The 22,740-nt window shown below is 48.3% G+C and overlaps 1 protein-coding gene across 2 annotated transcripts in view; it reads right to left on the bottom strand.

Annotated features, from left to right (window-relative positions):
- Positions 1–5,345: 5,345 nt before the first annotated feature.
- SEC22C (SEC22 homolog C, vesicle trafficking protein) overlaps positions 5,346–22,740 on the bottom strand; it is a 52,231-nt gene continuing 34,836 nt past the window's right edge. For both annotated transcript variants that reach the window (XM_089689031.1, XM_089689030.1), the window contains 2 exons: positions 11,408–11,473; positions 5,346–5,692 (listed from right to left, as the gene is read on the bottom strand). In XM_089689031.1, coding sequence (XP_089545157.1) covers positions 5,489–5,692; positions 11,408–11,473 — 270 coding nt within the window. In that variant the 3' untranslated portion in view covers positions 5,346–5,488. The remainder of the gene's footprint in view (positions 5,693–11,407; positions 11,474–22,740) is intronic.

Raw genomic sequence — 22,740 nt, 5'->3', positions numbered from 1 at the left:
TCCACACTAAACGATGTCCCTATGAAGCTGGCTTTGTACACAGAGGTACGGTCATGCTGAACCAGAAAAGGGTCTTCACAAAATTGTTACCACGAGGTTGAAAGAGCACTGTCTAAAATGTCTTTGTATGCAGCAGCATTAACAGTACCCTTCACTGAAGTCAATAGGAGGGAATCCATATACTGTAGGTTAAGCAGGGAGGTGTAATGGTCAGCTGTCCACAACCTTTTCACCATTTTGCATATCTCTGCCAAAAACCAACTGGTCCAGGTACACAGCTGGCATAGTGGACTCTCCCAAAATGCTGGTGGGAGCCCGTGACATCAGACCTTTACAACTTGTAGATGCTATATGTATGAGCATATGCTACAGGTGATTTATCTATATTTTCTACAGAAGTACATTTCAAATCAATTTTCAAACATACAAAGCAGGGACAGATCGTTTGTCTTCCTTGGAGCCCATGCTGACCCTCAGAGCCTTGGAGAACAGCAGCATAAAGGAATGCTTTCCATGTATCCCAAATAAGGAGTAAAGTTTTGTTTTCTGCAATTGGGAATTGGATCGCATTGAAGATGATTTTTCTACACAGATGTTTTGTAGGTTGACATGTCAGCACCAAATTGTTGATATATAGATGTTGTTTTGCCAGGATATGGCCGTTGGGAGTTTAATATTGGTGCCAGGGTCATAACCATAAATATTCAACGTGAACATCAGGGTCAGGATGAGCAGACTTGTGGTGTACTTTGAAGTTTTCATTTGGCTTTCAAACAAATTAAAAAATAATTATGTGGAATTTAAAGGTCCTCAGTAATCTTAGGGGATGAAAGATAATTTTTAGGTTTGGGTGCAAAATTAAGTGTTAAGCTTACCTTTGAGAGCCCTTAGACCTCTATGGCACTCTTTTATGACCTTCCCTCTAGGAGCCCTCAAACTGATTTTGCACTCTCTTGTTGCCTCCCCTCTCAGTGCCCTCAAACTGGTCTGGCACTCCTTTGTTGCCTCTCCTCTTAGAGCCCTCAAACTGGTCTGGGACTCCCATGTTGCCTTCCCTTTTGGAGCCCTCATACTGCTCTGGCACTCTTTTGTTACCTCCCCTCTCAGTGCCTTCAAACTGGTCTGACAATCCCATGTTGCCTTCCCTCTTGGAGCCCTCAATCTGGTCTGGCACTCCCTTGTTGCCTCCCCTCTCAGAGCCCTCAAACTAGTTTGGCACTCCCATGTTGCCTTCCCACTCAGAACCCTCAAAGTGGTCTGCCACTCCCATGTTGCCTTCCCTTTTGGAGCCCTCAAATTGATCTGGCTCTCCCATGTTGCTTTCCCTTTCAGAACCCTCAAACTGGTCTGGCACTATGTTGTTGCCTTCCCTTTCAGAGCCCTCAAACTGGTCTGGCACTATGTTGTTGCCTTGCCTTTTGGAGCCCTCAAACTGGTCTGGCACTCCCATGTTGCCTTCCCTTTTCCAGTCCTCAAACTGGGAAGGCGCTCCCATGTTGCCTCCCTTCTCAGAGCCCTCAATCTGATCTGGCACTCCCATGTTGCCTCCCCTCTCAGAGCCCTCAAACTGGTCTGGCACTCCCATGTTGCCTTCCCTTTCGGAACCCCCTCAACCTGGTCTGGCACTCCCATGTTGCCTTCCCTTTTGGAGCCCTCAAATTGGTCTGGCACTCACATGTTGCCTTCCCTTTCAGAACCCTCAACCTGGTCTAGCACTCCCTTGTTGCCTCCCCTCTCAGAACCCTCAAACTGGTCTTGCACTCTCTTGTGGCCTCCTCTCAGTGCCCTCAAACTTGTCGGGCACTCCCTTGTCTCCCCTCTCAGAGCCCTCAGTTGGCTTGGACTTTTTTTTCCTTTTTAAGAGGCCAGTCAAGTGTATTATCTCTAACAAGAAAAAAATAACCTGACCAGCAACCTGTTTCAGCCATAAATCTCCTGCTTTTTTTATGCAATATTTCTTGTCCAGTCTTATTTTCAAATAATGCCGGCATTTTTGGTGCTGATGAAGGGGAGGTTCTGAGCTTCCTAAATGCTTTGGCTTCTTTTCTTGTTATAAAAATAACAATTAAACAATAAAATGTGACTAGACGCTTACTGGTGCTCTTGTGCTGTGGTGCTCCTCTTTTCTACACTCCTCAGACTACTCTGGGGGCCTTTGGGGATGCCCAAGGTAACAGAACGACCCTTTGATTAATTGTGAATCCCAACCACTAACACCCTTCAAAATTCTGGTCTACTAACTCAACTTCATTCTATTCTACAAGTGGGTGGGGGCAGTGCGGGAATGTGGATAGTTGATCAAACCTCGGGGTGGGGAAGAGCAACCAGATGGTTCGGTCACTTTGCTCCAAGTGGCATGGAGTAGGTGCATTGTTAAGGTCAGTGATCATAAGTGTTTCAGGTAGGTGACAGTTGTGGAAGTATTAGTGCTTGTGTAAAAATGTATGTATTGTGCTGCGAGGTTCCCCTCCAGCCCTAGAGACTGAAACATGTTAAGCAGGCCATTGCATAACAGAAGGAAGGTCCTGTCAGTTAGAATTCAACATTCATTTCTAATACGGGAATGAAAACTGAAGCGCAGCCGTGAGCACTCTATTATTCCTTCTTTTTTGATGAGCTCCACAGATTTCCCGGTTATACTCCAAGTTGAGACACATTGAACTTCTAGAACCCAAAGAAGTCGCTGCTAAGGACACAGGGGCCCCATGATCCCCTATTGCCCGGGGGCCCCATGAGTTGTCAGTCCGCCCCTGCTAAGGACTATCCCTCATCTCTCTGGCCCTGCCAGCCTGTTCAGTGATGGTTGAAGGGAATTCCAGACTATACAGTGTTGTTCTAAACCAAGGCTCTCCAAACCTTCTAAACCCAGGGTCAGTGTACAGATATCAGTGTTATAGATGGGGAATAGCAGTCAGTGTACAGATATCTGTGTTATATAAAGGGAATAGCAGACAGTGTACAGATATCAGTGTTCTCTATATAAGGAATAGCAGTCAGTGTACAGATATCAGTGTTCTCTATAGAAGGAATAGCAGTCAGTGTACAGATATCAGTGTTCTCTATAGAAGGAATAGCAGTCAGTGTACAGATATCAGTGTTCTCTATAGAAGGAATAGCAGTCAGTGTATAGATATCAGTGTTCTCTATAGAAGGAATAGCAGTCAGTGTACAGATATCAGTGTTATATATAAAGGAATAGCAGACGGTGTACAGATATCAGTGTTTTATATATAGGAAATAGCAGTCAGGGTACAGATATCAGTGTTAGAGAACACTGATATCTGTACACTGGCTGCTATTCCTTATATGTAGAACACAGATGTCTGTACACTGCGTGCTATTCCTTATATATAACACTGATATCTGTACCCTGACTGCTATTCCTTCTATATAACACTGATATCTGTACCCTGACTGCTTTTCCCTATATATATCACAACCATCTGTACAGTGACTGCTATTCCCTATATATAAAACACTGATATCTGTACACTGACAGCTATTCCTTATATAGAGAACACTGATATCTGTACACTGACAGCTATTCCTTATATAGAGAACACTGATATCTGTACACCAACTGCTATTCTTTATATAGAGAACACTGATATCTGTACACTGACTGCCATTCCCTATATATAACACTGACATTTGTACACTGACTGCTATTCCTTATATACAGAACACTGATATCTGTACACTGACAGCTATTCTTTATATAGAGAACACTGATATCTGTACAATGACAGCTATTCCTTATATAAAGAACACTGATATCTGTACACTGACTGCTCTTCCTTATATACAGAACACTGATATCTGTACACTGACTGCCATTCCCTATATATAACACTGATATCTGTACACTGACTGCTATACCTTATATACAGAACACTGATATCTGTACACTGACTGCTATACCTTATATACAGAACACTGATATCTGTACATTGAGTGCTATTGCCTGTATATAACACTGACATCTGTACATTGAGTGCCACTCAGTGTTCAGATATCAGTGTATATAGAAATCAGGGGTATTAGATGTAGGGTTGGGATAGGAGATAGCACCGGGCATGGACACTGGGAAGGATAGAACACTGACTAGTATATAGACACATGAAGCTGCAGTGCTGACCCGGGGATTACACACCAACCTGCTGCACACAAGGTAGGTTGCCAGCAGCTCAGCGACGGCTCCGCTCTCCAATGTACTGCCCGCCCCTTCCAGCTCTCCAAAGTAGCACCCATGACAGTGACGTGGACCCGCCCCTCCGCTGAACCCCCCAGGAGGAGAGGTGCCGCGGCCCCACCCACCATCGCTCTCTGATCCCGGCCAGCATGAGTCCTACCCTATAGCTGCATGAAACGCTGGCTGGGATTCCCAATGCGCACTGCCCCCTCCGGGCTTGCTTAGACCTCCTTTCTGCATAGAAGCTGTGGGCACATCCAGGGGCTGTCACTCTTTGAATGACAGTTGCGCAGTCATGCAACATTGTACATGAATGACATTTTTATCATTTTGTTAAGACAGATGGAGCTTTCTTTTGGTGGTATTTAATCACCACTGGGGGTTTTATTTTTTACTAAACAAATGAGTGTGCGCTGATGAGGGGGCACTGAACTGATGGGCACTGAGGAGGCTGCACTGATGGGCACTGAACTGATGGGCACTGAGGAGGCTGCACTGATGGGCACTGAACTGATGGGCACTGAGGAGGCTGCATTGATGGGCACTGAACTGATGGGCACTGAGGAGGCTGCACTGATGGGCACTGAACTGATGGGCACTGAGGAGGCTGCACTGATGTGCACTGAATTGATGGGCACTGAGGAGGCTGCACTGATGTGCACTGAATTGATGGGCACTGAGGAGGCTGCACTGATGGGCACTGAACTGATGGGCACTGATGAGGCTGCACTGATGGGCACTGATGAGGCTGCACTGATGGGCACTGATGAGGCTGCACTGATGGGCGCTGATGAGGTTGCACTGATGAGCTGCACTGATGTGCACTGATGAGGCTGCACTGATGGGCACTGATGAGGCTGCACTGAAACGTGGCACTGATAAGGTGCACTGATGGACACTAATAAGGTGCATTGATGGGGCTACACTGACCATTAAGGCATTGATGAAATAAAAAACGCACAGGCGATCAAATACCACAGAAAGAAAGCTCAATTTGTGGGGAAAAAAGGATGTAAATTTCATTTGGGTGCAGCGTTGCATGACCGCGCAATTGTCAGTTAAATTGACGCAGCGCCGTATCGCAAAAAATGGCCTGGTCAGGAGGGGAGGGGGGATCCTCTGGAGGGGGAGGGGTTATAAAGGTGGACAATACTTTTCAGGCCTGGCTCCCATGGGCCTCAAGCGAATACTTCCACCAAGGAGTCCGTTTATTGTGACACCAATCCACAGGAAGGTTCTTTTGTTCTCTTGAATTCTTCTGTATAAAAATGAAAATCTGTACATCGATGGTTCCTCCTACACCCCCCCGCCCCCGCCGTGCCTGTCCAGGGGTGTCCGACGTACGATTTGCTGTGCAGAAAGGAACGCCACTAAAGCGTGGAAGAGGATTTGCCAGACGTTGCGCAGTCCATACAAATATACATTACACAGGAAGATTATCAGGAGGAGTCCCAAGGCCTTGCCTGTCCGAGCCGGAGAGTAGAAGAGATACAGGTAACACTGCAAGGGAGAGAAGACTCACATGAGGATTTATTACTGACATGGAGGCAGCCATCTCTGCCACTGACACCAATGATGGGGCACTATTCCTCCCACTGATACCAATGATGGGGCACTATTCCTCCCACTGATACCAATGATGGGGCACTATTCCTCCCACTGACACCAATGATGGGGCACTATTCCTCCACTGACACCAATGATGGGGCACTGTTCCTGCACTGACACCAATGATGGGGCACTATTCCTGCACTGACACCAATGATGGGGTACTATTCCTGCACTGACACCAATGATGGGGCACTATACCTGCACTGACACCAATGATGGGGCACTGTTCCTGCACTGACACCAATGATAGGGCACTATTCCTCCCACTGACACCAATGATGGGGCACTATTCCTCCCACTGACACCAATGATGGGGCACTATTCCTCCACTGACACCAATGATGGGGCACTATTCCTGCACTGACACCAATGATGGGGCACTGTTCCTGCACTGACACCAATGATGGGGCACTGTTCCTGCACTGACACCAATGATGGGGCACTATTCCTCCCACTGACACCAATGATGGGGCACTATTCCTGCACTGACACCAATGATGGGGCACTATTCCTGCACTGACACCAATGATGGGACACTATTCCTCCCACTGACACCAATGATGGGGCACTATTCCTCCCACTGATACCAATGATGGGGCACTATTCCTCCCACTGACACCAATGATGGGGCACTATTCCTCCCACTGACACCAATGATGGGGCACTATTCCTCCCACTGACACCAATGATGGGGCACTATTCCTCCCACTGACAGAAATGATGGGGCACTATTCCTCCCACTGACACCAATGATGGGGCACTATTCCTCCCACTGATACCAATGATGGGGCACTATTCCTCCCACTGACACCAATGATGGGGCCCCATTCCTCCCCATGACACCAATGATGGGGCACTATTCCTCCCACTGATACCAATGATGGGGCACTATTCCTCCCACTGACACCAATGATGGGGCACTATTCCTCCCACTGACACCAATGATGGGGCACTATTCCTCCCACTGACACCAATGATGGGGCACTATTCCTCCCACTGACACCAATGATGGGGCACTATTCCTCCCACTGACACCAATGATGGGGCACTATTCCTCCACTGACACCAATGATGGGGCACTGTTCCTGCACTGACACCAATGATGGGGCACTATTCCTGCACTGACACCAATGATGGGGTACTATTCCTGCACTGACACCAATGATGGGGCACTATTCCTGCACTGACACCAATGATGGGGCACTATTCCTCCACTGACACCAATGATGGGGCACTGTTCCTGCACTGACACCAATGATGGGGCACTATTCCTGCACTGACACCAATGATGGGGTACTATTCCTGCACTGACACCAATGATGGGGCACTATTCCTCCCACTGATACCAATGATGGGACACTATTCCTCTCACTGACACCAATGATGGGGCACTATTCCTCCACTGACACCAATGATGGGACACTATTCCTCCCACTGACACCAATGATGGGGCACTATTCCTCCCACTGACACCAATGATGGGGCACTATTCCTCCCACTGACACCAATGATGGGACACTATTCCTCCCACTGACACCAATGATGGGGCACTATTCCTCCCACTGACAGAAATGATGGGCACTATTCCTCCCACTGACACCAATGATGGGGCACTATTCCTCCCACTGATACCAATGATGGGCCACTATTCCTCCCACTGACACCAATGATGGGGCCCCATTCCTCCCCATGACACCAATGATGGGGCACTATTCCTCCCACTGATACCAATGATGGGACACTATTCCTCCCACTGACACCAGTGATGGGACACTATTCCTCCCACTGACACCAATGATGGGGCACTATTCCTCCCACTGATACCAATGATGGGACACTATTCCTCCCACTGACACCAATGATGGGACACTATTCCTCCCACTGACAGCAATGATGGGACACTATTCCTCCCACTGACACCAATGATGGGGCACTATTCCTCCCACTGATACCAATGATGGGACACTATTCCTCCCACTGATACCAATGATGGGGCACTATTCCTCCCACTGATACCAATGATGGGGCACTATTCCTCCCACTGACACCAATGATGGGGGGCGCTATTCCACCCACTGACACACATGATGGGGCACTATTCCTTCCGCTGACACCAATGATGGGACGCTATTCCTCCCACTGATACCAATGATGGGGCACTATTCCTCCCACTGACACCAATGATGGGGCACTATTCCTTCCACTGACACCAATGATGGGACGCTATTCCTCCCACTGATACCAATGATGGGGCACTATTCCTCCCACTGACACCAATGATGGGGCACTATTCCTCCCACTGATACCAATGATGGGGCACTATTCCTCCCACTGACACCAATGATGGGGCACTATTCCTCCCACTGACACCAATGATGGGGCACTATTCCTCCACTGACACCAATGATGGGACACTATTCTTCCCACTGACACCAATGATGGGGCACTATTCCTCCCACTGACACCAATGATGGGGCACTATTCCTTCCACTGACACCAATGATGGGACGCTATTCCTCCCACTGATACCAATGCTGGGGCACTATTCCTCCCACTGACACCAATGATGGGGCACTATTCCTCCCACTGACACCAATGATGGGGCACTATTCCTCCCACTGACACCAATGATGGGACATTATTCCTCCCACTGACACCAATGATGGGGCACTATTCCTCCCACTGACAGAAATGATGGGCACTATTCCTCCCACTGACACCAATGATGGGGCACTATTCCTCCCACTGATACCAATGATGGGCCACTATTCCTCCCACTGACACCAATGATGGGGCCCCATTCCTCCCCATGACACCAATGATGGGGCACTATTCCTCCCACTGATACCAATGATGGGACACTATTCCTCCCACTGACACCAGTGATGGGACACTATTCCTCCCACTGACACCAATGATGGGGCACTATTCCTCCCACTGATACCAATGATGGGACACTATTCCTCCCACTGACACCAATGATGGGACACTATTCCTCCCACTGACAGCAATGATGGGACACTATTCCTCCCACTGACACCAATGATGGGGCACTATTCCTCCCACTGATACCAATGATGGGACACTATTCCTCCCACTGATACCAATGATGGGGCACTATTCCTCCCACTGATACCAATGATGGGGCACTATTCCTCCCACTGACACCAATGATGGGGGGCGCTATTCCACCCACTGACACACATGATGGGGCACTATTCCTTCCGCTGACACCAATGATGGGACGCTATTCCTCCCACTGATACCAATGATGGGGCACTATTCCTCCCACTGACACCAATGATGGGGCACTATTCCTTCCACTGACACCAATGATGGGACGCTATTCCTCCCACTGATACCAATGATGGGGCACTATTCCTCCCACTGACACCAATGATGGGGCACTATTCCTCCCACTGATACCAATGATGGGGCACTATTCCTCCCACTGACACCAATGATGGGGCACTATTCCTCCCACTGACACCAATGATGGGGCACTATTCCTCCACTGACACCAATGATGGGACACTATTCTTCCCACTGACACCAATGATGGGGCACTATTCCTCCCACTGACACCAATGATGGGGCACTATTCCTTCCACTGACACCAATGATGGGACGCTATTCCTCCCACTGATACCAATGATGGGGCACTATTCCTCCCACTGACACCAATGATGGGGCACTATTCCTCCCACTGATACCAATGATGGGGCACTATTCCTCCCACTGACACCAATGATGGGGCACTATTCCTCCCACTGACACCAATGATGGGGCACTATTCCTCCCACTGACACCAATGATGGGGCACTATTCCTAACAAATAGAAAAGGATGCATTTTTCCTGAACAGAACTGTACTGGAACACGGTAAAGCACATCAAAAATGCACTGGAATGCTCATGTCCCTATTTAAATTGAAGAAAAAGGGAAAAATTAACTGGAAAGCATCAAAAACACGCATGCGGAAACGCATCTGGACTGTGTTTCTAAGGTGTAAACTGGCCCTTAGGGTCGGTTCACACTATAAAAACGCATTCCAGATGCGTTTCTGCACGGTCGTCTTTTATGCGTTTTTGTCATGTTCTGGTGCGATTTTGATGGGTTTTTTCGCATTCCGGTGTGTTTTTGATGCGTTCCAGTTCATTTTTCCCCCCTCTTTTTTTCTTCAATTTAAATAGGGACACATGCGTTTTTGGCGTGTTTTACTGCGTTCCAGTGCAGTTCTGAGCATGAAAAATGCAGCCTGCTCTACTTTTTTTTCTGCATCCGGAACGCACTGGAACTGCAGGCGCTGATGTGAACTATGACACCGACCACCATATCACCTACTTTCTGTGCGTTTTGGATGCAGAAAAATAAGCAACTGAAACGCATGGAGTTTAAGTGTGACTCAGAGGCGGCGCAGGGAGGTGGGGGGGGGGGGGACATCACCAACTGATATTCTGCGGCACAGATTAATGAAATCTTGTGATAACAAAACTTCAAGTCAGCAAAAAAAAAACCATCATCCTGACAGAGAGCTAAACCAGCACTGATCGTCCCCGACACACATCAGATGTACGGCGATTAGTCGCTGGGGGGGGAGGGGCTGGGGGCTGTGAGATCTTTACATTACGAGGGGTGTGCAGTCTGGGGGACGGGAGAGGAGAGCCATTGGCTGCAGCTCGCTGGGAGAGTTGTCAGAACACAAGAACTCTGAACATAGAATTGAATAACAGCACCTCCCACTGAAAATGAGAAATGTATAGCTCCAACATATACCGCAGTACTGTACAGAGAAACCTGAGCCAGTCACATCAGTCTCTGTACCAGAGGAGCTTACACTCTAATGCCCCCTCCCCCACGGTCACATCAGTCTGTGTACCAGAGGAGCTGACACTCTAATGCCCCCTCCCCCACGGTCACATCAGTCTCTGTACCAGAGGAGCTTACACTCTAATGCCCCCTCCCCCACGGTCACATCAGTCTCTGTACCAGAGGAGCTTACACTCTAATGCCCCCTCCCCCACGGTCACATCAGTCTCTGTACCAGAGGAGCTTACACTCTAATGCCCCCTCCCCCACGGTCACATCAGTCTCTGTAACAGAGGAGCTTACACTGTAATGCCCCCCCCACGGTTACATCAGTCTCTGTACCAGAGGAGCTTACACTCTAATGTCCCCTCCCCCACAGTCCCATGAGTCTCTGTACCAGAGGAGCTTACACTCTAATGTCCCCTCCCCCACAGTCCCATGAGTCTCTGTACCAGAGGAGCTTACACTCTAATGTCCCCTCCCCCACAGTCCCATGAGTCTCTGTACCAGAGGAGCTTACACTCTAATGTTCCCTCCCCCACAGTCCCATGAGTCTCTGTACCAGAGGAGCTTACACTCTAATGTCCCCTCCCCCACGGTCCCATCAGTCTCTGTACCAGAGGAGCTTACACTCTAATGTCCCCTCCCCCACGGTCCCATCAGTCTCTGTACCAGAGGAGCTTACACTCTAATGTCCCCTCCCCCCACAGTAATTCTATTGCTATCACAGGTCATACACTGGTGAGGATAGAACCACGACGTCCTCCACACGGGATCTGGTGACACCGGATCTTACCTGCGATATGCCTGCGAAGAAGGCTGTAAGAAAAGCCACAACTCTTCCTGTGTTCTCATACCCGTCCTAAGAAACAAAACACAGGGATAGTAATGTCTCCGTGCCATGGTCTCCACCCACAACCAATATTCCAATGTTTAGTGGATGCTGCAGTTTAACCACCATCTCTGGAGTTCCCGGGTCTGTACCCCCACTGTGCCCATTATGAGGGGTTCCCACCATCCCTGTGCTGAGTTCCCGGGTCTGTACACCAGCTGTGCCCATTGTGAGGGGTTCCCACCATCCCTGTGCTGAGTTCCCGGGTCTGTACACCAGCTGTGCCCATTGTGAGGGGTTCCCACCATCCCTGTGCTGAGTTCCCGGGTCTGTACACCAGCTGTGCCCATTGTGAGGAGTTCCCACCATCCCTGTGCTGAGTTCCCGGGTCTGTACACCAGCTGTGCCCATTATGAGGGGTTCCTGCCCACAGGATTTGTGTATTATTATTAATATTATTATACAGTATTTATAAAGCGCCAATAGTTGGCTCAGCGCTGTACATTACAAAGGGGGACAGAACATGTGACAGAACAATACCAATACAATACAAAACATGAGGGGATCGAGGGCCCTGCTCCTTGGAGCTTACAATCTAGGAGGGAGGGGATGGTGGTACAGGAGGAGATAGCTGTGGGGGATGGAGTGGTAGGAAGAGTGGAGGAGGTCGGCAGGTTAGCAGGGGGTGGGGTAGGCTTCCCTGAAGAGAGGGGTTTTCAGGGTGCGCCTAAAGGAGAGGAGAGTAGGTGATAATCTGATGGGTTGGGGCAGGGAGTTCCAGAGGATTGGTGACACCCTGGAGAAGTCCTGGAGGCGGGCATGGGAGGAGGAGACCAGGGAACTAGAGAGAAGGAGGTCTTGTGAGGAGCGGAGTGTACGTGTTGGGCGGTACTTGGATATTAGGTCGGTGATGTAGTTCGGGGCAGTATGGTGGACGGCTTTGTACGTCAGTGTTAGGATTTTGAATTTGATCCGTTGGGCAATCGGAAGCCAGTGGAGGGATTGGCAGAGGGGGGTGGCGGAGATGGAGCTCTTGGGAGATGTAGTTCTGGGGTCATGCTTATGTCAATGGGGGCTGAACTCTCAGCAGCTGCTCAGCCTGGTGATGATGAAAAGCCTGGTGATGATGTCACAGGGAACGATAAAAGCAGTTTCTTGAACAAGGTAAAAGGAAAGAAATACCGGGACATGATCACATGATCTAGAGGGCGTAGAGAGAGGTTTGGAAGTTAGTTTGGGGTCATGTCTGGACCAGGAGCGGACTGACCATTTGGAAACTCGGGCACTGCCCGAGGGCCCGGGGTCAGTAGGGGGCCCCATGAGATGCCCCTGGTACCTTTTTCATAGGCTTTTTTGAGTTTGGGCAAGGACACAGGGGCCCCATGATCCCCTATTGCCCGGGGGCCCCATGAGTTGTCAGTCCGCCCCTGGTCTGGACATCCACTTTGGGGTCGATTTATAAAGAATTTGCCCAGCACAAGTGAATGTACAATAATTCTGGGTATAGATGACAAGAAAAACCACAAATGAATACAAATTGTTATTAGGCTCCTTCCTGTGCTATAGGAACGTTTTCACTACATTTAAAGCATAAAATACTGCATTTGGCCACTAGATGGCGGTAAGTAGCATAGAAAATTCCTTTTTTTTTTGCCACTAGATGGCGCTAAGTATGATACTTAGCACCATCTAGTGGCCAAACCAGGTATTTTCTGTTTTAAATCAAATAAAAACATTCACACAGCACAGGAAATAGACTGATAACATTCGTTTTCTTTTGTCCCATTCACACAGAATGAATGTACATGCACTTTCACTGGGTGAATGGTTATGTGAATCCTTTATAAATATACCCAATGACCATAAAAGGTAGCATGTAAGTGCCAAACATTCCACATTGATGCGCTACTCTCATCCTGTCTGTGTCTATGGTACTTGTGATGCCTCCTGGACATTTCTTGCCCCCCCCATAGGACGTGGGATATACTGAACGCAAGTGCAGTGAGCTCTCCGTACAGCTGTGAGGTGTGTGTCTGTTCAATCACTTTCCTGGGGAGGAGGCAGATTAGCCGAGACACGCTTCTCTTCAGTTCTGAATGTATTGTGATGGTGGAAGTTCCTTTGATGTTCCCATCTCTGTGCGGAGAGCTCCCTAATTGCACTTTGTTCTTCGCTGGATGAGTCTGATCGCCCGAGAGCACGAAATCTGCAACACTCGGGGAAGAGGCGAGGAACGGAGGAGATTCCGACAAGAACAAAGACTTCATCTCATCCAGATGTCAGGGTGAGAGACGGGCCACGGGATGGACACTGGACAGCCATGGGAAGGCCACACAGAGGTTAAAGAGCGACTCTGGACAAGGAGAACAATGGATCGTACCATTGTCAGGAAACCCAATAAATACATACATAAATAAATTTGTGTTTGTCTCCAGTAGCCAGATTCAGCAGGCTTCTCACAGGGCTTCTAGAACGTATTCAAGTAGTGTTCATTTTCAAACATTTTCCAAAATATCTGTAGCATTTTATAGTTAAATAATAAGGGCGAATGTGCATCTGCGGGAGTCCATATCATGTTCTCTGTCCAATTGTGTGCTTCACATGCTTGTTTTCCTATCCCTCCTCTACATCTCCCCTGGCTTTCCTCCTACTGGGAGTCTCCTATCATTCTGTGGTCTTCCTCCGCCCCATCAAACCTGTCTTTACAGTCTGTGCCCCTCCCCCGCTCCACCTTTCTTACCTGTCTGTTCCCTGCGTCTTCATCCTGCTCCGCTGTCACCTGGCACCCCTGTTTGTGCCCCTACCCTGCCTCCTCCCACCTGACACCCCTGTCTGTGCCCCTACCCCACTGCACTCCTTCCACCTGGCACCCCTATCTGTGCCCTACCCCACTGCACTCCTCCCACCTGGCACCCCTGTTTGTGCCCCTACCCCACTGCACTCCTCCCACCTGGCACCCCTGTCTGTGCCCCTACCCCGCTGCTCTCCTCCCACCTGGCACCCCTGTCTGTGCCCCTACCCTGCTGCACCTCCTCCCACCTGGCACTCCTGTCTGTGCCCCTACCCCACTGCACTCCTCCCACCTGACACCCCTGTCTATGCCCCTACCCCACTGCACTCCTTCCACCTGGCACCCCTGTCTGTGCCCCTACCCTGCTGCACCTCCTCCCACCTGGCACCCCTGTCTGTGCCCCTACCCCACTGCACTCCTCCCACCTGGCACCCCTGTCTGTGCCCCCACCCCACTGCACTCCTCCCACCTGGCACCCCTGTCTGTGCCCGTACCCCACTGCACTCCTCCCATCTGGCACCCCTGTCTGTGCCCCTACCCCACTGCACTCCTCCCATCTGGCACCCCTGTCTGTGCCCCTACCCCGCTGTACTCATCCCACCTGGCACCCCTGTCTGTGCCCCTACCCCGCTGTACTCATCCCACCTGGCACCCCTGTCTGTGCCCCCATCCTGCTCCACCCCTCTCACCTATCCGCCCCCTATCTGTGCCAACTCTGTGGTCTGCTTCCTCTTACCCGTTGCCCCTGTCTGTGCCCACCCCCTGCTCTGCCCCCTCTCAGTTTTCTCGTTATATAAGACCAGTGGTGTCACTAGGGGGGTGCGGGGGGTGCAACCCATAGTGATCCGTGGGATCAGATTCAGCTATTTGCAGTCTGTAAGGGGTTAACTGTGGCAGCTCTGTGCGAAAGTCGGAGATCGGCTTCTTCGGCCTGAAACCAGCACATGCGCAGTTGCTTCAGGGGATACATATCTTCACGGCATACACATTTTACCGCTACACCGGCACCGCTCCATCCTCTCTGGAGGGATGACACTAACCCTAGAGACGCCTCTGTATAAGACTCTCTCACTCATTATATATAATAGGTTGGATTAGCTTCAAAAATAATCTTGCAAAAAGGTGAATCTGGATAAAGCTGTTCATTAAGGTTGTAAAATGGTTTGTTTCAATGGATTATGCACAATTATTATTATTACTATTATAATAGAGGATTTATATAGCGCCAACAGTTTGTGCTTTACAATGGGAGGGCAGACAGCACAGTTACAATACTATTGAATACAGGAGGAATCAGAGGGCCCTGCACCTTAGAGCTTACAATCTAAAAGGGGAGGGCCAAGTGATACAAAAGGTGATAATTGTGGGGGATGAGCAGAAGGAGAAAATACATGTACAGTTGTTAGGTGGAGGTAGGATAGCCTTTGCTAAAGAGACAAGTTTTCAGGGATCGCCTAAAAGTGGACAAAGTAGGAGATAGTTGGACAGATTGGGGTAAGGAATGCCATAGGATGGGAGAGGCTCGGGAGAAGTCCTGCAGGCGAGCATGGGAGGAGGTGACAAGGGAACAAGAGAGCAGAAGGTCTTGGGAGGAATGAAGAGTGCGATTCAGTTGGTATTTTGAGACCAGGTTGGTGATGTAGCTGGGGGTCGAGTTGTGGATGGCTTTGTAAGTTGTTAGTATTTTTAATTTATTTAATTGGGTGAGCGGAAGCCAATGGAGGGATTGGCAGAGAGGGGGTGGAGGACACTGAATGGAGGTCAGTGGAGGGATTGGCAGAGAGGGGTGGAGGACACTGAATGGAGGCCAGTGGAGGGATTGGCAGAGAGGGGTGGAGGACACTGAATGGAGGCCAATGGACGGATTGGCAGAGAGGGGTGGAGGACACTGGAGGCCAGTGGAGGGATTGGCAGAGAGGGGTGGAGGACACTGAATGGAGGCCAGTGGAGGAATTGGCAGAGAGGGGTGGAGGACACTGAGTGGAGGCCAGTGGAGGGATTGGCAGAGAGGGGTGGAGGACACTGAGTGGAGGCCAGTGGAGGGATTGGCAGAGAGGGGTGGAGGACACTGAATGGAGGCCAGTGGAGGAATTGGCAGAGAGGGGTGGAGGACACTGAATGGAGGCCAGTGGAGGAATTGGCAGAGAGGGGTAGTAAACACTGAACGGTTGGTAAGGTGGATGAATCTGGCAGCAGCATTCATGATGGACTGGAGGGGGGATAGCCTATGTAAATGTCAGCCTATGAGGAGGGAGTTGCAGTAGTCGAGGCGAGAGATGACCAGGGAGTGAATTAGGAGCTTTGTGGTGTCATTGGTTAGGAACGGGCGTATTTTGGAGATGTTGCAGAGGTTGAGGTGGCAAGTTTTGGAAAATGATTGGATGCGGGGCTGTAAGGATGGTTCAGAGTCCAGGATTATACCTAGAACCCTGGCATGTGGGGACTGGTTGATGGTTGTGCCATTAATCTTGAGAGAGAAGTCAGGGGAAGGGGCACGTGGGGAAACAAATATTAGGAGAGTAGATTGGGATAGACTGAGTTTGAGGAAGTGATGCGACATCCAGGCTGATATGTCGGTCAGTAAGTTAGTGATACGTTAGGAGACTGATGTTGTGAGCTGAGGGGTTGAGAGATATATTTGGGTGTCGTCAGCATAGAAATTATATCAAAAGCCATGGGAAGCTATTAGCTGACCGAGGGAAAAGGTGTAGACTGAGAATAGAAAAGGTCAAAGAACAGAACCTTGGGGGACCCCAACGGAAAAAAGAAGAGGAGAGGAGGAAGTAGAATTGTAAGTGATACTGAAGGTGCAGTGGGATAGGTAGGATGAGAACCCACAAAAGGCATAGTCACGGATACCAAAGGGAGTAGAGTTTTTTGAGGAGGGGGTGGTCAACCGTATCAAAGGCAGCTGAGAGGTCCAGAAGTAGGAGTAGAGAATAGTGTCCATTGGGTTTTGCTGTTAGTAAATCATTTGTGAGTTTCAGGAGAGCAGTTTCTGTGGAGTGTTGAGGGCAAAATCCAGACTGCAGGGGATCAAGATTATTCTTAATAAGGTGGTCGCTCAGTACGATATAGACCAGGCGTTCAAGGAGTTTGGAGGAAAAGTGCAGCAAGGAGATGGGGCATAAGTTGTTAAGATTGGTGGGCTCCAAGGAAGACTTTTTAAGTATAAAGGTGACTAGTGCATGTTTTAGGGTGTTGGGAAATGTGCCAAAAGAGAGGGAGAGATTGAAGATGTGAGTTAGAGAGTAGGATAGAGCCAGAGGGTGACCGTAGCATTTGAGAGGGAATAGGGTTCAGGGGACAGGAAGTTAGGTGGGCATTAGAAAGAAGTTTAGCAACCTCCTCTGTAGTAGTTGGGTTGAATAAGGGTAGTGTTGAGTGTACCTGTGGACATGGGGTGCCAAGTGGGGGAGTTATCTGTAGAGTGGAGATTTCATTACAAATTGCATCGATCTTATTTTTGAAGTGATTGGCGATCTCCTGAGCAGTGGGTGAGTTAGTGGGTGGAGGCAGTGGAGGACGAAGAAGAGAGTTAAAGGTAGAGAAGAGTTGGCGGGGACTGGATGATGAAGGTGATAATGAGAGGGATACAATAGGGTTCAGCATGTAGTTTTCCTTTAAAGGTGAACTCCAGACATACGGTATATAAAGGTGAACTCCAGACATACGGTATATAAAGGTGATCTCCGGACATACAGTATATAAAGGTGATCTCCCGACCAAGGGTGGACTGACAACTCATGGGGCCCCCGGGCAATAGGGGATCATGGGGCCCCCGGGCAATAGGGGATCATGGGGCCCCTGTGTCCTCACCCACACCCAAAAAAGCCTATGAAAAAGCCAATGAAAGGTACCAGGGGCATTTCATGGGGCCCCCTACTGACCCCGGGCCCTCGGGCAGTACCCAAGTGCTCGAATAGTCGGTCCACCCCTGCTCCAGACATACGGTATATAGAGGTGATCTCCAGACATACGGTATATAAAGGTGATCTCCAGACATACGGTATATAAAGATGATCTCCAGACATACGGTATATAGAGGTGATCTCCAGACATACGGTATATAAAGGTGATCTCCAGACATACGGTATATAGAGGTGATCTCCAGACATACGGTATATAAAGGTGATCTCCAGACATACGGTACATAGAGGTGATCTCCAGACATACGGTATATAAAAGCCACAGGTAATACAAGGTAATACAGCTCTGTATTCTTTAATAGATCATTAAATGGAATTGTTTTTTTCAATGCCAGAAAGGTAAAGTACCTGAATGTGGTTTGGTATCAGCCTCCTGCAGTCCCCTGTCCAGTGACAAGCTGGGGCAAGATCTATATGTGTTTAACTTACAGGTCTCAAAAAAATCAGGTCCCATTACTGCCAGACAGGACTGAGCTGTATAAATCACAGGACTGGATGGACGGAATTATAAATTCTTTTGGTTCCTATAGCAGCTCCCTTAATAGTATATGTAATCCATGTATTTAGCGATTTGCCCGGAGTTTTAAAGTGTTTTCCGTGGTTGTCAGCGCCTGTCACTCTGACCCACCTCCCGCACTGGTAACCACCAAAATTTCAACTTGAACATAAACTGTTTACTTCTGAGACTAATCAATAGCCGTCTTAGGGTGACTCACAATGGGGGAGATAACGTATCACAAAGCACTTTCCAGCCCTAATAGGACTCATCCCTCCCATTGCTGAGTCCTTGTTGTGCTCATTCATTTCTTGGGAACAGCCATCTCCAGTTATTATCGGGTCTCAAGTACCTCTGCAGCTCGGCTGAAGTGTGCACACTTGTGTTCCTCAGCAGAGGAGGCCAGATATTACCAGAGGCAGTCAGCACTGACACTTGTACTAATTCTAGAATGTTGAGGACATGATAAGGACTATAATAAGGGCAGATTAGCTGCAAACATAGAGGTACTACACCACCGTCAATGGACTCGTTCTGTATTGTTGACGATGTTTTGTATAATGATAGCAACCTACGTACCTGTTCTAAAAAACAAAATGTTGCCTATAGCTATATTTTGTATAATATATATATATACATATATATATATACAGTGGGGATCGAAAGTTTGGGCACCCCAGCTAAAAATTTGTATTAATGTGCATAAAGAAGCCAAGGAAAGATGAAAAAATCTCCAAAAGGCATCAAATTACAGATTAGACATTCTTATAATATGTCAACAAAAGTTAGATTTTATTTCCATCATTTACACTTTCAAAATAACAGAAAACAAAAAAATGGCGTCTGCAAAAGTTTGGGCACCCTGCAGAATTTATAGCATGCACTGCCCCCTTTGCCAAGCTGAGACCTGCCAGTGTCATGGATTGTTCTCAATCATCGTCTGGGAAGACCAGGTGATGTCAATCTCAAAGGTTTTAAATGCCCAGACTCATCTGACCTTGCCCCAACAATCAGCACCATGGGTTCTTCTAAGCAGTTGTCTAGAAAACTGAAAGTGAAAATAGTTGACGCTCACAAAGCTGGAGAAGGCTATAAGAAGATAGCAAAGCGTTTTCAGATGTCAATATCCTCTGTTCGAAATGTAATTAAGAAATGGCAGTCATCAGGAACAGTGGAAGTTAAAGCAAGATCTGGAAGACCAAGAAAAATATCAGACAGAACAGCTCGCAGGATTGTGAGAAAAACAATTCAAAACCCACGTTTGACTGCACGATCCCTCCAGAAAGATCTGGCAGACACTGGAGTTGTGGTACACTATTCCACTATAAAGAGATACTTGTACAAATATGGTCTTCATGGAAGAGTCATCAGAAGAAAACCTCTTCTACGTCCTCACCACAAAAATCATCGTTTGAACTTTGCAAATGAACATATAGGACAAGCCTGATGCATTTTGGAAACAAGTTCTGTGGACCGATGAGGTTAAAATTGAACTTTTTGGCCGGAATGAGCAAAGGTACGTTTGGAGAAGAAGGGGCACAGAATTTAATGAAAAGAACCTCTGTCCAACTGTTAAGCATGGGGTTGGATCAATCATGCTTTGGGGTTGTGTTGCAGCCAGTGGCACAGGGAACATCTCACGAGTAGAAGGAAAAATGGATTCAATAAAATTTCAGCAAATTTTGGATGGTAACTTGATGCCATCTGTGAAAAAGCTGAAGTTAAAGAGAGGATGGCTTCTACAAATGGATAATGATCCTAAACACACCTCGAAATCCACGGGGGATTACATCAAGAGGCGTAAACTGAAGGTTTTGCTATGGCCTTCACAATCTCTTGACCTCAACATAATTGAAAATCTATGGATAGACCGTAAAAGAGCAGTGCTGACAGACAGCCCAGAAATCTCAAAGAACTGGAAGACTTTTGTAAGGAAGAATGGGCAAAGATACCTCAAACAAGAATTGAAAGACTCTTGGCTGGCTACAAAAAGCGTTTACAAGCTGTGATACTTGCCAAAGGGGGCAGTACAAGATATTAACTCTGCAGGGTGCCCAAACTTTTGCAGACGCCATTTTTTTGTTTTCTGTTATTTTGAAAGTGTAAATGATGGAAATAAAATCTAACTTTTGTTGACATATTATAAGAATGTCTAATCTGTAATTTGATGCCTTTTGGAGATTTTTCCATCTTTCCTTGGCTTCTTTATGCACATTAATACAAATTTTTAGCTGGGGTGCCCAAACTTTCGATCCCCACTGTATATATATATATATATATATCACTCACCCCTGAGGCTGTTTAAGACCCGAGGTTCTTTCCCCATTAGATGCAGCCAGGCACAGGGTTTCACAGTCACTCTTCTGGCTCAATGATTAGTGGGTGTAGGGCACACACCACCAGTCCATCTCATGTGGTCCTCACACCAATTCTGCAGCACCCCCCTCATCTCTGCCCACACCCCAATCCAGCAGTTGGCAGCAGAAAGGAGGACAGAACGCCTCCTAAAGTGCCTGCACCTCTTTGTCTCAACAGTTGGCAGCATAGAGGAGGACAGAACGCCTCCTGAAGATCCTGCACCTCTCTGTCTCAGCAGTTGACAGCACAGAGGAGGACAGAACACCTCCTAAAGATCCTGCACCTCTCTCAGCAGTTGACAGCATAGAGGAGGACAGAATGCCTCCTAATGATCCTGCACCCCTCTCTCTCAGCAGTTAGCAGCATAAAGGAAGACAGAACGCCTCCTAAAGATCCCGCACCTCTGTCTCAGCAGTTGGCACCATAGAAAGACAGAACGCCTCCTAATGATCCTGAACCTCTCTGTCTCCACAGTTGACAGCATAGAGGAGGACAGACCTCCTCCTAAAGATCCTGCACCTCTCTGTCTCAGCAGCTGACAGCATAGAGGAGGACAGAACGCCTCCTAAAGATCCTGCACCTCCCTCTCAGCAGTTGGCAGCATAGAGGAGGACAGAATACCACCTAAAGATCCTTCACCTCTCTGTCTCAGTAGTTGGCAGCATAGAGGAGGACAGATCTCCTCCTAAAGATCCTGCAACTCTGTGTCTCAGCAGTTGGCAGCATAGAGGAGGACAGAACACCTCCTAAAGATCCTGAACCTCTCTGTCTCAGCAGTTGGCAGCATAGAGGAGGAAAGAATGCCTCCTAAAAATCCTGCACCTCTTTGTCTCAGCAGTTGGCAGCACAGAGGAGGACAGAACGCCTCCTAAAGATCCTGAACCTCTCTGTCTCAGCAGTTCGCAGCATAGAGGAGGACAGGACTTCTCCTACAGATCCTGCACCTCTTTGTGCAGCTGCAGCACCCCCTTGTCTCCGCTTTCCTCAGTCTCAGCATTCAGCAGCCTCAAGCAGCTGACTGCAGCCCCCCTCTGGTCCTCCTCCAGACCCTGCACTTTCTTCTTCCCAGCAGCAGCACAAGGTAAGGAGGGTGCACTGTGATGTAAGAAATAGTGGGGGACTCTTGGCTTCTAATAGTGGGGGGGCTCTTGACTTCTAATGTAAAGGAGGGGGGTACTCTGGACATATAGTCTTATAAATACAACTGACCCTTTGAGGACAACCATCAGTGGTGTATTTAGGTTGTGTGTTGCCCTAGGCAACACTAAAATCTGGCGCCCCCCCACTCTATATATCTGTATATGGTATCTCCGCGTGAAAAAAACGTTGATTGCGATACACTTTACATATCGCCGCACGTGCCGGAGTGAGAGGAATAATTCTAGCACAAGGGCCCCTCCAGAACTCTAAACTGATGGCCTATGGGGGGCTTTTGAAGCGTCGCCTATAGAAAATATAGGGAACTGAAGTTTGCCGCCATTTCACGGGCGCACACAAATTTACGGTTTGACATGTTGGGTGTGTATTTACCCAACGCAACCTCGTCTGTTATTTTACCAAAACTTTGGGTCATTTATTGTGTTTTTTTCCCTAAAAATTCACTTTCATGTGTTTTTTCTGAAATTTTGCATTTCCTAGTCCTTTGCGGTAATATCGTGTGACATCAAAAAAATTAGAACTACCGCTATTTTATTCTCCGGGATGTCGGCTTTCAGAAAATATA

Source organism: Staurois parvus, unplaced genomic scaffold (genome assembly GCF_062004578.1).
Source record: "Staurois parvus isolate SC_StPar_1 unplaced genomic scaffold, SC_StPar_1.0 ptg000467l, whole genome shotgun sequence".
Taxonomy (NCBI): Eukaryota; Metazoa; Chordata; class Amphibia; order Anura; family Ranidae; genus Staurois; species Staurois parvus.
The sequence above is the reverse complement of the archived record's forward strand: the minus strand, read 5'-3'. Positions and strand labels throughout refer to the sequence as shown.